The sequence below is a fragment of the Microtus ochrogaster genome, chromosome 16, assembly GCF_000317375.1.
Source record: "Microtus ochrogaster isolate Prairie Vole_2 chromosome 16, MicOch1.0, whole genome shotgun sequence".
NCBI lineage: Eukaryota > Metazoa > Chordata > Mammalia > Rodentia > Cricetidae > Microtus > Microtus ochrogaster.
Window position 1 is genome coordinate 2,392,918 of NC_022018.1, and position 16,443 is coordinate 2,409,360.

The 16,443-nt window shown below is 42.1% G+C and overlaps 1 protein-coding gene across 2 annotated transcripts in view; it reads left to right on the forward strand.

The window, feature by feature from the left end:
- The first annotated feature begins 458 nt into the window (after positions 1–458).
- Slc39a12 (solute carrier family 39 member 12) overlaps positions 459–16,443 on the forward strand; it is a 95,607-nt gene continuing 79,622 nt past the window's right edge. For both annotated transcript variants that reach the window (XR_003377550.1, XM_005354641.1), the window contains exons 1-4: positions 459–805; positions 1,566–1,900; positions 8,055–8,336; positions 12,116–12,323. Coding sequence is in view for 1 of the 2 variants with exons in the window: in XM_005354641.1 (XP_005354698.1) it covers positions 1,592–1,900; positions 8,055–8,336; positions 12,116–12,323 (799 nt within the window). In the remaining variant the exon portion in view is untranslated. The remainder of the gene's footprint in view (positions 806–1,565; positions 1,901–8,054; positions 8,337–12,115; positions 12,324–16,443) is intronic.

Here is a 16,443-nt window from a genome sequence, read left to right on the forward strand (position 1 = left end):
AGCCCTTTCTGGACCCTCAGATTGAAAGTCTTTGGCCTAACTCCTTGTTTCTTGGCTGAGTCCAGCCTTTAATTCCAGTTAATACCACTATGATGCTCATGAGAAAAAGGCCAGGTCCTTTCTTTGACATTTGAGACAAAACCATGTACACAGTGGATAGCTTAACAGAACCGTCATGTTTTCTGAGCCATTCATGCAAAGTCCATCGCCCCACAAACTTTCTTTTGTGATCATCTCACACCTATGTGCCCAGTTTTCATATTCAATGAGTGATTAGAATGAGTTCCCCATTTGTAGGACTAACACTGCTTTTGAAGTCCTAACATCGTGTAAACATTTGCAGCTTGTGAAATGAAGTTTTAAAGGGCCAGTCTTTCCGGCAACTTTTGGTTTAAGCAAAAGTGAAAGAGCGATCAGCTGGACAGACTACCTTATAGAACACTGATCTCTTTTACTTTGCAGTGTGGAAGTTTTTGACCTAGATTCTGTTCCTTGAAAGGCAAATGACTGTAGATAATTCTAAAACACTGTGCTAACTGTTAATATAAAAGGTTATTTCCCTAACCCCATTTCGGTTAGGGAAAATCTGTCAGCCCGAAACTGTCCGCTTTTATCCACCTTCGTTTTTACCTTCTGAGCAGCCCTCTCCATAGCAACTAGAAATGTCTCTGGGCTGAAATAATCCTCTCCAGCTCCCAGCGCACAGTCAAAGAATTTTAAAAACAGAACTTGGGAACCGCAAAAGGCTCTCCGAGATTTAAAGGCCCAGGGAGCTCAAGATAAATATCCATTTCTCTTTCTTGAGGTAAGTGCTGGGGTTACAAAGTTTTGTGTCACCCTCTAACTTTATTTTAAATACTAACATAAGAGTCTGAAACTGTTTTGTAAACCATGAAAATAATTTCAGAATCTTGTTCTTACCCTCAAGGTCATTATGGGCTCATTTCTGGATCCTACAGGAGATGCTGCTAACATGTTGTACTCCTTGAACAGTCAACTGAGTGTTTTTTTTCTCCATAAATTCTGATTGATTCGGAAATCTCTTCCCTTGCTCTCAGAGACTCTTGCGTGCACAGATTTATCATTCTCCTGGAGTCTTGAAATGCTCTCGTTTTTTCTAAGATACTTCATTCTCCAGAGTCTTGATTTCTATTAGGCTAGAAACTAACAAGTGGTTCCCAAATGTAACTTGTTTTTTTCTAATAAATTGTCCTCTTGAAAGATTCTAATTCGGTGTGAGACTGGAAATTTATTGGAAGTCATTTTCTCTTGAATTTTCTTCACCGACTTCACAGGACTTGCTTCACAGTGGTGTGTCTCTTCTCTCCAGGTCCTGTGCCGGGCACTGCCTGCAGACAGAGGAAATGCGCCTCTTCTCAGCATTTGCCTTTTTGTGGATTTAGTTCAGTCCAGTTTCCTGGCTGGTCTTTGGGGTTACATGCTATATACAGACCCTCCCCCCTGTTGCTGCCACTGCAAATCAGCTTAGCCACCCAATTAGTGGGTGCTTTCAAATGTGTTGCAGGCACAATAATTGAAGGTTTTTCTTCTCCTTTCCACCACAGAAATTCCTCTGGTTGTAAGGTCTCCTATGCACAGCCCTCACCGCAGGCCAGCTCAAGCCAAAGGAAGAGTGGACATGTGTACCCTGACAAATCTTTCAGTGGTGATGGTGCTACTACTGTCCTACCTCCTCGGCCTTGTTTCCTCTACTGAGGCGGACAAGGCCCTCACTCAGGATACCAGCAGTACTGTGAGTCAAGGCCTGCTAGAAGTCCTAAGGGGTCTCTCTGTTGGTGCCAACCAGTCTCTCAACCATCCACGAAGCCTCATCAAAATTCTGCTTGAGAAAACTGGGTGTCCACAGAGGACAAATGGAAAACAACGAGTCTGCAAGCTGGTTAGTAAAATAAAGTGGGATTGGGTGCTAAGAATGGCCCGAATGGGAACAGTGGATTTCACAGAGATTCTTTATCGCAGTGAATGGCAGGCATGCAAATCTCTTCATATGCAAGAGGGAAGTTCAGCCTGGTATGATAATGTCTGGGTTACTACAACTCATTCACCATCCCTCAGGGAGCTCATGAAGACTTGTTTTATCTTTGGGAGAATAATTCGTAGGCTGTCTACACCCGATCTCCTTCTTTAGAGCTGCTGACTTGCTGGCACGCATGCTCAGTCCTTCCTCCTTTCTGCTTTGCTGAGATCGTTTTTGTTTTTATTTTGTAAGCTTGCAGTGAACATGCACAGGTGTTAGGCAGAGGCATTTGCCCCTTCCACGAGATAACCACAGTATTCTGACATCTGTCTAACATTCGGTTCCTGGGTGCCCTCTCCTAGGTGCCAATGGTGTTTTCTGATTTTGTACGTGTGTGTGTGCGTGCGTGCGTGCGTGCGCGCGCGCGTGTATCTGTGGAAGGTAGTCAACACCTCGATAATCACTAGCAGTAAGGAATCAGCTGCGGGAGAGCAATGCTGCAGCCAGAGTTGAAACTGGACCACGCCTCGGGAAGCCTGGTCCACATCTTCTCAGGCAGTCTTTCGTTCTTCTCATCTGTCAAGTGAACCGGACCTGTCTACTCACAGAGGCGGTGCTGCAGGCCTCATGGCTACTCCATCAAGACTTCCCTCTCCCCAGACTGAATCTTGACTTGCCTAGGATGGGTTTTTGTTGTTGGTTGCCCCCCCTCCCCCAGACAAGGTTTTCTGTGTAGCTCTGACTGTCTTACTCTTGGTTGGCCTTGAGCTCACAGAGAACTACCTGCCTCTGTTTCCCAAATGCTGGGATTAAAAGTGTGTACCACCTCCCCGCCCCCACTCCCAAGGATTTTTTTTAAAAAAAATCCAGATTGCTGTAGCATGAAGTTGGTGGAAATTGGTGGGGACTGAGTCTGCCCCCCATTAAGCTGTTTGGGGGTCATGGGAGAAGACCCATCAGATTGCACTGTGGGTCTGTGCATGTCACAGGAGAAGGTCCATCAAGTCCCACTGTGGAGGAGAGGCTGGGTTTTAAAAAACTGCTAACAAAATCCCTCTTTGTCTCCCCATTCTAGACCAATAATTTTTTTTAATTTTTATTTTTTTTAAAAGAAAACAAACCGTATTTTTTTCATTATACATACCCAATCCAAGTTCCCACTCCCTCTTCTCCTCCCATTCACTCCACTTACCCCACTCCCACCCACATCCACTCCTCAGAAAAGGTAAGGCACATTGCTTTGTGAAAGGTCCAAGGCCCTCCCTACTATATCTAGGCTGAGCAAGGTATCCATCAAAAGAGAATGGGTTCCCAAAAAGCCAGTACAAGCAGTTGGGATAAATCCTGGTGCCACTGCCAATGGCCCCTCAGTCTGCCCCAGCCATGCAATTGTCAACCACATTCAGAGGGACAAGTGTCATCTCATGCTTTCCGTCTGGCTGGTGTTGGTGACCTCCCATTCAAATACGTGGATAAGTAAAACCATAAACAAGTAAAAAAAGAAGCACATAACTTCTTTCAAAGTAAGTTTTGACTGGGTTTCTCAATCCACCAGAGTTCCAGGCTAAGGGTGGGGTGAGGCAACGCATTTCCCAGCCAAATGTTTTCTGGTTTTGCCCCTCTTGTGACAGAAAGGGTCTTGCACAGATGGAATTTTCCCTCTGCTCTTTGAAAATGATAAATAACTCTATAATTATGAAAATGCCCAATGGCTCCCAGAGGAGATGTGTTATAATAATAGGCAGCTCGTCTGTGATGACATTAATAGATATAGATAGTAACAACAGACATCCCACTGGAAATAACCAGGAGCCATATCTTATTAATGTCCTCTGAGAATCTGCTCTGGGGCCATGTTCTCCTCTAATAATATGACACGCGCCTTATTAAGGTGGTGGAATATTAATTTTGCTGGGTGAAGAAAAACAAGCAAGACTGTTCTCCATGTTTGAGGCTGAGGAGCGAGTGGTTGTTTTATGTTGTATTTTAGTAATATTATCAAGGGTTTGGCTAGTTTTCCTCCACCTGAATTCTATCTATTCCCAGGCTCAGTCCAAGAGGATTGTGTGCTCATAGCTGCTCTTCTTAGCCCCTGGGAAACTAAGGGGAAGGGAATGTGATAGGAGGGGTTTGATCCCCCTGAATGTTGCTTCTGTAAGGAGCCTAAGAAATGTTTTCTTGTCCTTCATGAGAAGCCAGAGGAAAAAGAATCATCCACAGACACTCATGTTCTTGCCCCAACCGCAGGGTCTGGCTTGTTGTTGAGACTCTTCACTAATTTTAGATGTATTCTTTAGATTTAGATATTAGGTGTGGCTTGCGTTAGATGCTCTGTGGTGAAGCATAGGAGCAAGAGGGTGGGTTTGAACCTCTCAGTGTCTAGGGAAAGAAAGACGGAGGTTGGTGGTGCTGTGGAATATGTGAGGAGGAAAAATGCAAACTGAAACTAGAAAAATCACTATGAGGTATCTGAGAACTGAGGCATTTAACAATAAATTCATTTCCGTTGTATTCTTTAAAAATGAATTTTGGTCCTGATCCTGGATTTCTTTCTTTTTTTTTTAAATGAGAAAAATTGCAATGTTTTTGCTGGGAAGAATTGAACCTAGGACTTCATGCATGCCAGGCAAGAGCTCTGCCAACTACCATGTATTCCCAGCCCCTAGGATGGAATTTTAGGAGACTAACAGAGTGGTTAGTAACATCCATAGAACAAGCCCTCTCACAGTGGAAATCAGAGCCCTGCATACCTTCTTGGAGGGGAACTATCTCTATTCTGGAAACTTCTGGCTATTGAAGCATATTGTACTTCCTTTCCTAATCCTTAGTCAAAGGTAATGAGTCTCCTCTGGGATACCACTATAGCCGTGGTTCTCAACCTTGCTAATGCTGCAGCCTTTAATACAGTGACCCCAACCAGAAACTATTTTCACTGCTACTTCATAACTGTAATTTTGCTACTGATATGACTCATAATGTAAATATCCATGTTTTCCGATGATCTTTGGCAATTCCTATGAAAGGGTTGTGGCCTCCAAAGGGGTTGTGACCCAGAGGCTGCTAACTACAGCTCTATAGGATCACATGGACGCAGATGTATGTGCTGATACATAGAGCTCCTGATGCCTTCAGTCCCTTACAGTCTCTAGTTCCCAAGGCAATGAATGCCCTTTTCCCAGAGACTGTGGAACAGTGCCATTCCTCATAAACTCCCTCCTGTCTATTCCAGATATTCCCCTCATCTGTTTCAGATGCTTAGGGTTTTAACTCGATTTGTCAGGCAGTTTTTCAGCCTTAGCTAGGTTATATCCCGAGGAACATCTGAGTGTGTGAAGTGCTTAGCATGGTGTTAGACACAAAGTTGTCCTTCAGTTATAAGTGTGCGTGCACAACTATTTAGTACACAGATTAGTTTTGTCATGATAGTTTCAGTCCAGCTACTTTGATGTCTTGCTTTCAGCCCTATCATCGGTCACCGATGCCCACACTCACTGTGGGACACGGGCTACTTACGCTGTGCAAAACGGCTGCTGTGGATTCACATAGAACGTTGATTTTTCATGTGAGCTCCGTGTGTCCCCAGAAATTGAGCTGGAGAGGAAGTAGACTAGAGTGTATGAGGCTTTGGGAAGAACACCTTCGTGCTCTGCTTTGAAGATGGATGTCTGTAGGTTTTTCCTGATGTGTATGGCATGTACCATCTGTTACCCAGCCTGTCGCATGAGTCATGTCATTAGACCCTCCCATTCTTACAGTTCAGAGAACATATTAAAAGATCCTAGGGTAATTATTCCCACAGTAGGCTGAGCCTCCCTGAAATTTGAGACTGTCTCCAATGCTTCAGCCTGGGGTTGTTGCTAGGCAACAGAGTTCCTTCTCAGATACTGAAAGAACTCCCTAGCTATCCCTGACAGTAGTTTTTCTCTTATTGAGAAAACTTTCTAGCCACAATTTCTGTCATTTTTTCGCACTATCCAGTGATGTTACTTTGAACTCCTCATGTCACGTGACTTTCTCAATTAGAGGATCTGCATCTCTCTATGGCTTTTGGCACAGTGCACCAGAGTGTAGGGTCTTTCCAACCAGTATTGAAGTGTTCTGAAACCAAGTGACTTTAACAGAAAAAAGAGAAATTAATAGGAGAAAAGTGTGTAAGTTTTATTTGTATTGATAATTTATATGGTGAAGGCAGCTGCCACAAAAGACAAGGATGCCCTCAAATAAGTAGGGCACATATACCGTTGTATCAACATAACAACAACAACAACCCAAAACAATGAATTGTGGAGATGTGATGACAAGAGGAAGGAAAATGGCTTAGGGGTACTAAACTGTGAGGACTTATTAGGAAATATAAAAAGGAAGCTAAAAGATGCTAGGGATAATTTAGAAAGCCCATGAAGTTTAATAGGATTGTATCAGTTCCCTGGGATAGGGATGTTCTGTTCTTGGTACAGAAAGGACACACTTCTCAATGGAATTTACATCCTCGCTTTTAGGAAGAAAGGAAGAGGGCAGAGTGCGCTTCCATACTTACTGTTTCCCATTTGCCCTTAGCTCAAAATTGTCAACATGCCACAGTGATATGTTTGGGGATGATGTGTTCTGATTCCTTCCAATGGGCACATTTTGGCAACTCAGAATAGAGGAGGGCCAGGGGATCATTGAATTTTTACTACCTCCTAAGTGCCAGGTTTTGTGCCAGGTGCTGAATGTAAGGCCAAGAAACCTGGCCAAATAAACACTTGTTCTTGTTGTGGAAAGGCAAAACACGCGGGCCAACAAAAGAGTTTTATAATAGAGCACTGTGAAGAAAATGTGATTCTAGAGGTATGCGGCCCAACACTGTATCTTTAGCTACACGTAACTGCTGAGTACTTGGTAAGGGGCTGTATGAAGTAAGATGTGCTAGCAATTGTACTCTAGACTTCAAAAACCTGGGCTCACAAAAAAAACCTCATAAAGTATCTCATTAGTCATTTTTTGGCTTTTTGATTGCATACTCAAATAATTGTATCTGTAATATGTAAAATTTTTATAAAGTATTAAAATTAATCTCATGTGTTTATTTTATCTATTGAAAATGTGGCTGTCTAGAAAATTTCAAAGTCATATGTGTCTTGCAAGCTGTTTCTACAGGCCAGCACTGTGAGGGACAATACAGGTTGAGAGCCTTGAGCAAGGCCTCCGGAAGAGTGACATTTCTGTCTCTATGCCTCCTTTTTTTGTCTTTTAATTTTTCCTGTGTATTCCTGGATGTCCTGGAACTCACTTTGTGGAGCAGGCTAGCCTTGAACTCACAGAGATCAGCCTGCCTCTGCCTTCTGCATGCTGGGCTTAAAGGCATGTGCCATCACACCTGACTAAGAGTGACATTTTAAGACCTGAAAAATGAGGGCAACAAGGAGACCTCTAAGTCAGTGGAAAGAGATTGGTGTAATGTTGCAGAAATAAAATCACAAGAGCAGAGTTTAGAGAGATAGCAGAGAAAGAAGAAAACAAGGTAGAAGGGACAGTATAGGTGGAGAGTCAGGCCAGGCGAAATCAGAGGGTTTGGGTTGAATGTTATGGAGAATGGGGCCTTTCTCTCTCTCTCTCTCTCTCTCTCTCTCTCTCTCTCTCTCTCTCTCTCTCTCCCTCCTTCCCCCTCTCTCTTTCTTTTTCTTTTTTCTTCTTTTTTTCATTGTTTTTCAGATAGGGTTTTTCTGCGTAGCCCTGACTGTCCTGGAACTCACTTTGTAGACCACCTCGAACTCAGAGATCCACCTGCCTCTGCTTCCCAAGTGTTGGGAGTAAAGGTGTCCACCACCATGCCTGGCCAAGAAGTTGATTGGTTTAATGCAAAAGAGCAAATCAACAGCTTGAGGACCCAGAGGTCACTTGTACAAAAGGGGTCTTTAGGAAGAGATGATGGTCAGATAAAAGTCTCACCACTACTCAATCTTTGAGTGAAGCTGCTAGGACTGCCCGCCTTGCCCTGTATTCACACAGCACAAGCGCTTGATCATTTATGTGGTGGTAATACTATGGAACTGTGTGTAAAACTCGCCTTTGTCTTCCTTACTGTCCCCCACAGTGCTTGGAGCCGGATGAACTGTTACTCACGGCTGGAGGAGATTTTGAGGATGAGCTCAGAGAGGAAGAGGTCCAGAGAGTTTCTCTCCTCCTCCTCTATTACATCGTTCACCAGGAAGAAAACTGTTCGTCAAAGTTCAACATGAGCGACAGAGAGTATGCATTTTACCTTCATAGCCTCCTGGGCCTCCGGCAGGATGAAGACTCCCATTTCCTTTCACAGAAGGAAACTGATGACATCTTGGCGCTCACCAGGAAGTATTTTGGCACTTCTGGTGGCCAGGTAAGAGGCAAGGAACTGCTGTCTGTGCTTGTGTTGAGGTGTGGGCTTGGCCTTGCTTAACTCACTTAGTCCTAGGATAATGAGTGAACTTCTAAGAGAGATAGGTATTTCTGGTTTGAACTAGAGGATAGTAGATAGTAAGTGATGGAATTTAAAATTACATGTGGAAATGAGATGATTAAATGGAGGATGACTTTTAGACAGAAGTTGGGTGGGTGGACGGGTAGGTAAACAGGCCAGGTGACAGGGCAGTTTTCATCTCCTGAATAACTATGAGTCAAAAATTTGATCAGCATCCAAGAGATGAACTATCATGGTGGAAGACCATGTGTCTGCCTTGGCTTCTGTCCAGGGAAGAAGGCAGAAACAATTATGAGATGCATTTATCATTAGTGATTTGATTGACAAAAGCACTACTTGCAATAGTCAACCCTAAACAGCAGCCACTCTGCTGCTTAGCATTTTGTTTCAATGCACATGCTTCTCAGTGCCCTCAGCTCTCCATCTCAGCTAATGGGCCCCTGATCTTCTCTTGCCTTCATTATTGTTCTCGGAAATCTGCCTTCCAAGCATGCTTTATGTATCAGTAGACAAAGGTATCTGAACATAAAGTTTATTCTTATTGTTCTCGTCCTATGGAGCAGGTACACGGCTCACGGGTGAAGCACTTAAAGCACAAACAAGGACACCTGGGTTTGGATCTCTAGGACCTCTGTAAAAGCCAAGTGTCTCAATCACTCTTGCAATCCTTGGGGTTAGAGGAAAATAGGCAGCCACCTGGGACTTGTGGTCAGCCAGTCTAGTCAAAATGGCAGGCTTCAGTTCAGTATCAGACACGGTCTCAACAAATAAAGGTAGAGAGTGACAGAGGATGACAACTGACATTGACCTCTGGCCTCCACATGAGTGCACACAGGCCACATACAAATTACATACCTATGCATACACCACACACACACACATGCCCAACATCACCATCATTACCATCAATCATCATCATCATCATCATCATCATCATCATCATCATCATCATCATATTAGGGATTGAACCCAGACCTTTGTGCATGCTAGGTAAGTACTCTACCACCAAGCTATACTCTCCAACTCATAAATCTTGAGCCATATTTCAAGAAGAGTTGACTGAGGATCCATTCCACACCTTGAAGAGGTGTGAATATTAATTATGAAATAATGGCCATGACATTTCTATCTTTTGAATTATTCATTGATTTATGAAAACAAGCTTAATTCTTAGTCTCAATTCTGTTGTTCAAGAGCCAATGGTCTCTGCTGTCCTGTTCCAGCAAGCACCCTTCCAAAATGCTGCAAATGGGCTTACTATCTCCTCTTATTAGTACGCAATGAAGAACATATTTACTAAGCACCTTGCAAAGATCTTTATGCCACCTCCAGTCCTGTGAATATCAATCTTCAGCCCATTGTTTCTGTTTTTATAAAGGTTCCTTGGTGGAATTCAATTTTTACCTTGAGTTAGGAGGTATCCCTATATGTAACAAATTCATTGCAAATTCTCTATGACATAATATTGACTTAAATTACCCACTAGGATTTTAGGCATCTTTCACATTTTCTGTCTTTTGAGGCAGATGAAACAGAAATGGAAATCCAGTCCTTAAGTCAGATGGTGGGTAGCAGTGGGTTTCTGGTTATGCCATTCATACGGTCAATGCTCAGACTTGCGGTGTTTGTAAGATCAAGTATTTTTAGAGAATAAGATCACATTACATAGAAAACTACTTTTACCATGGAGTTATCAAAAAGTAAACTAGTTCATGAACCTTTTCTAGGTTTTAAGGCAGTCGTTTTCCAGAGATGCCAGTGTCTGTGACTCCTAGAAGGGTCCTATTTATCTACATTATCTAGGAAGTCAGTCAGTCCAGATTTGGCAGAAGGCTGATGACATCTTTCTGCAGGCTGCTGCTTTGTCCTAGATAGCATAGGAGCTACACACCACCCTATCAACCACTCACTTTTCCAGTTCTTAATCTGCACAATCCTTGGCTCCCACAGGTCAGCCCCCCCCAGTGGCCATTTTAGTGGTCCTCAACACACTTGTAGGGGAGGTCTTTCCATCCTAGTATCCTCATTCCAGTCACACTCAAAGATCAGAATATAAACATCACCCTGTTTCTCCCCTCTCGTGTGCATGAGAAACTGTGTCCTATCATCTTTAACCAGTTCCTAGGGCGCTCATCACAGCAGTTCTGTTTGCTGTTTTCTGGGTTTATGGTAAATGTACCTGAATCTGCTCAAGCTCATCCTAGCCCTATCTCCTCATGAAAGATAGGTATTTACTATAACCCTAAGGACTCCTTGGGTCAAAACAATGGCTGAAATTCTCCTCTATCCTCAATAAAACCTCATGACTATAATGTTTTCTTTTTTTAATAATCTCTCCAAAAATTCACTATGAGGATCATACTATTATATCTCAACTTGTTCCCTTCACTCACAGCACTTCCCAAATGTGTCAAAAATGAGGTAACACTGCTAGGGATGTAGCCCGGAGAAGAACTGCTGCTTAGCCTATGAAAGGTCTAATTTCCATCCCCATATTTTCACTCTGACTATAAACAGACTCCTGTCTAGAGGCTACCACTAGACCTCAGAGAGAATAACTCCAATAGACTGTTTTATGCCTTCTCCAACATCACAAGAAATGAATGTTGACACAATAATTTATGCTTGCATCCTCTTTTATTGGACCAGACCACCCCAGTTCATTGACAGGGGACTTATCAGCATACATGGCATATAGCAAATATTTTAACCAATGAGAGAGAGTAACAATAGGTTTTAAAGCAAAATTTTGCCTTTCCATTTGTACACAATTTAATCAGAAAAAACTAACACACACACACACACACACACACACATACACACACAAAAGGTCACATATCCTAAATTCTGTAGAAATTCTAAGAACACAGGCACGATGCTCAAGGGTACCACACACTCACTATAGTGAACACATACTGAGCTTGGGACTCAAGGTGATGTAGAAGTCAAGGTGGGGTCTTAGTTACTTCTCTGCTGATGTAACAAAACACCCCAACAATATCAACATAAGGAAGAGTGGGTTTGTTTTGGCTTATAGTTCAAAGGGCAGCCATCATGACAGGAAAGTCAAAGTAGCAGGAGCTTGAATCACTTGGCCATACTGAGCCCAACAGTCAGAAAGAAGACAGCAATAAATACTTGTAATAAGGCTTTCTTCTCCTTTTTGTGCAGTGCAGAATCTCAGCCCCAAGAAGGGGTGCTGCCTTTAGTGGATGGATCTTTCTACTGAAGTTAACCCAATCAAGAACATCTCCCACAAGCACACTTAGAAACCCTTCCCCCAGGTGATGGTAAACCATTTCAAGTTGACATTAAAATTAATCATTGCAGGCTCCAGTGTGCCATCAAGGCTAGGATGCAGAGTTGAAAATCATACAAGAGTCCTTGAATCTGGGAAAAAATTCACCAAAGGAAAGAATTCAAGATGTAAGAACAGGGGAGCCCCTGGAAAACAATGCATTTTTAAGACAGCCGTCAGGAAGTGCAGACGACTGAGACCCAGGAGGGTGGGATTAGATTGGAAAAGGTCAGCTATTTCACAAATTGAGATCCTTCTGGGATAGTAGAATGGCGACTGCCATTCCTACAACCAATTTTCTTTCAGATGAACAATTCCTCATGCATTGTGGGAAATTTTAGAGGAGACTTATACAGTGTAACTCCAGAAGCTAACATTTTCTCTGTGTCTTTGGCTTTAGTGTATGGACACTAAGACTCTACAGAGACAATCTGGCATTCAGGGCAGTGATGGCGCCGATGAAAAGACACTTCCCCAGCTAGCTGCAGCCATCCTTGCCCTGTCACTCCAAGGAGTTTGCCTGGGGAGAAGAGATTTGCCTTCCCCAGATGACTTCACGGACTATATTTTCAGTTTCTTGAATAGGACCAGTTCCCTCCACCTATCCGGTAAGGTTGTTTTTCATGAATTTCATTTCCATCTCACATCTGTCTAATTAATTGTGTCAAAACACAAAGGCTAGAGCATTGTGTTGCCTGAATTTGCTCAGGTCTGTTTTAAACACTGTTTATCTTGGCATGTGAAGAGAGGACAGATGGCTTCTCAGGGCAGAAGTCTATCGGCTGATGAAGCATAAACGTGAACTTGGCTCACTTGTGTATGGATGGAAATCAGGGAAATAGAGTTAAATGGACAGATTTTAAACCTGCCTTGAGAACTAACTAAATAAAAACACTTTCTTATTAAATACATAACATTGGGCCTGAGATGGCAGAATAATGAAATGGTATTCAAAATGGTTCATGAGAGTCCATAGCAGCTTGAGTGTAACCATAAAAGTAAACCGTTTGTGTTTAAACATTAGTAGCTTATGAGCTATTCATTTAATTTATTTATGATAAGCAATATTTGGATGCTCTGAGGTGAAATGATGTCAGGAAGGAAATGTGAATATTAATTTTTGTATGTTTCTTTGTATTTGGTATGGAAAATGGCTTGATAAGCGTCTGAAATGGTTTGACAGTTCCTATATCTGAATCCAAGTATCTGTCAGTAGGTTTTCTTTCTAATCTCATTATATAATATCAACCAAAAATAATCACCTCTCAGTTTTGAAGAATGTTGGATCACATTTTCCTGCATTTTAAAAATATTTTTATTTTTTTAATTGAATCCGGATCCAGAAAAGATCCACAAAATGAGTAGGAAGTTGGATCAGTAGGTAACGTGCTTTCCATGAAAGCATGAGAAGCTGAGATCCCAGTATCCAAACCAAGCCAGGCACTGTATTGATCTGTGAGCCCAATGTTTCTATGGAAAGATACACAAACAGAAGAATCCCCCAGAAGCTCATGGGTCAGCTAGTCTGACATACATAGTGAGAACAAGAGACCCTGTTTCTACCAAGGCAGAGAGCAAGGACTGGCACCTTAGACTTCCTCATGTATAACATGTATGTGTGTGCCTATACTGAAACAGATACACACACATGCATGCACACACATACACACAAACTAAAATCCATAAAAATGTAAAATGTTGGTAGATTTCTTATTTCCTTAAAAGTGGCATATCTCTCCCATTCTGTCTATTTTATCACAAATAATTTTGTTGTAGGGAGTACAGGGTGTTTACCCTGGGGAATGCTGATTGCATTCAGAGTTAACTTGCACTTCTATGCATCACCTGTATGTTGGTGGTTTATGTGGTGGAGATTGTATTCATTTTCAGTTATTTAGTGAAGAGCACCTTTTTAATGGTTGGTGACCACCATCTGAAGAGTTGGAACATTTGCTTCTCTTTTGTATGAGATTCATAAGCTTCTGATGGATGTATAAATTGGCTATTTGAAGCTTATAAAATGATATTCTAACGCTCTCATTATGGCCTCCCCCTGCTCTCTGGTCTTTTGATCTCCAATGGAAGAATTTATAGGAGAAACACATAGTATAGAAGATAAGCAGAGTTTATTTTAGAGTAGAAGAAGGTACATCCTCAAGTGATGACAATAGACAGTAGACAAAGGAGCCATTTGTGAACAGAACACCCACAGGGTGAGAGTAGATGATAACCAAAGATCATTGATGCAACCTACATTGTAGGTAGATTTTACATTATTATTTTTGCAATTCTTTTTATTATTGTTTTTATTGAGCTATATATTTTTCTCTTCTTCCTTCCTTTCCTCTTCACTCCCCTTCTACCCTCTTCCATGATCCCCATACTCCCAATTTACTCAGGGAATCTTGTCTTTTTCTACTTGCCATGTAGATTAGATCCATGTATGTCTCTCCTAGGGTTCTCATTGTTATCCAGGTTCTCTGGGCTTGTGAATTGTAGGCTTGTTTTCTTTGTTTTATATAAAAAGTCACTTTTTTCCATTGTATACTTTTAGCTCCTTTATCGAAAATCAGGTGTTCATAGGTTTGTGGGTTAAAGTCAGGGTCTTCTATTCGATTCCATTGGTAGACTTCTCTGTTTTTATGCCAATACCAAGCTGTTTTCATTACTGTAGCTCTGTAATAGAGTTTGAAGTCTATCTTCTGGCTTTCATTGTTTTCATTGATAAATCAGGTGTCAGTTTTTATATTATTTTTAAAGACTGGAATAGACGCCTTTTTTGTGGGATATTTTTTACTTCTGTAAGTGATTGAAAGGCTCATTTGGATTGACCCTGACAGGAGAGGGTGGTGATCTAGCCTTGTTCTTTATCAGAATGCTTCCTGCCAGATGGTACATTTAGGAGGTTTGGAGTTCAAAGAATCAGTTATAGACTATTATCAACTCATGACCTTCTCGGACCTTTGGAATGTCACACTCTTCTCCCAAGAATGACTCAGATTCATTCTTCTGGCCATGAATGAGAGTCTATAGTTTAAGACCTTTCTGTTGGAAGCTGTTGATTATAAGCTTGAGGCATACACCTATGAAATCCTTCAAGTCTGATTATATCTAGCTACTTATTTCTTGATATTATAATTCTATAATGAAAATATTTCCTTCCACATTAATTTTGTTTTGCTTGGTATCTTTATATTGCATGTGTATCTGTGAGTGAAATGTGCATACATTCATGTTCACATGTGTATATACATATATGTGATATATATAACTGGATATATATATATCATGTTGAAGTCAGAGGTTGATGTTCGGTACCTTCCTTGATGACTTTTCACCTTAAATGTTGAGTCAGAGTCTCTTGCTTGAGCCCAATATTCACAGATTCAGCTAGTCTACTTAGCTTCTCTGGAGATTCCTTGAGTACTGGGATAATAGGTGAGCTACTACCCTGACTGGCATTTTCTTGGGCGCTGAGGATCTGAACTCTAGTCCTTATGCTTGCATGCACTGAACCATCTCTGCAGCTCTTTGCTGATGTTCTCAAAGGAAAACAACAAATTATTTTCAAGATTTTCCTGGCTTGTTTGTTGATCATAACTAACATGATTAAATTGTTGAGCCCTCCTTCAAAAAAAAAACACTGTCATGCATGCATACTTATATGTGTGTGTTTATATAAATACTTAGAGAAAATGACATTTATAACATGTTACACATTATATACCATAATGAAACATATTTTTCAACTAGTTTGTGTTCTCATGTGTGTTTTATTATTTGTATGATAGAAGTTTCCAGATATCCCTTTTTGCATTTATGTTTAGGCAGCTCACTTTCTTCCTGGCCATCTTAAATGAGGTTTTCTTTTATGTATCTTCTGGTTGGTTCTTATATAAGTGAGAGCTACTGACTTTTATAGATTAACTTTATAATCTGCTCCATTAAGACTATTGTTTTGCTCTCTCCCTCGACCTCCCTCCGGCCTCTCTCTCTCTCTCTCTCTCTCTCTCTCTCTCTCTCTCTCTCTCTCTCCCCTCCGTCCTCTTCTCGCTTCTGCCGTAGTCCGGCCTCCCCGGCTCCTCCCACGGAGGAGCTCTAAGCTCTCCTAGTCAGCCGCGAGGTGCGTCCACTTTCCGCGCCCAGGAAATTAAAAAAGAAAAACAAAGTCCTTCAGAACCCAAGATCCTGGGCGCATAGAAGATCTGTAAAGAGAATTTTTATTGATCTGATCTGACCTATATTGTGACTTCTGGCTGGAATCAAGGGGTAGACTTAATAAATAGCAACATTATTGAGCAGCGCTGGACTTCAGTAGAGGACTTCGCATCAAACTCTCTCTGTTGCTCTTAGTTTGTGGTTGTCTCTGTCACATTAATCTACACTTACCCTTGATGAGGTAATTGAGGACATTATTATCACTGCCTAAGAATGAAGATTATGGAGTCACGGAGGCGGAGAGCGGCACAGTGCTGCAATCAAAAATAGGCTTTGGGGGACCGGCGGCGACAGAAGCAAGCAACAGGGACCAGCGTGGAGGCAGAGGCAAGAGGCGGGGACCAGAGAGGTCCGGGGCCACAGCGGCGGGGACCTGAGCAGCGGCGGAGGCACGCTCGAGGCGGGGAAGGGCGAGCAATAAGGAGAGCAGACATCCCACTGCGCTTGGATCAAAGAGGTAGGCCCCTTGTTGGCAAGGTCACTGGCAAACGGGGAGTCTGGTCCTGATCC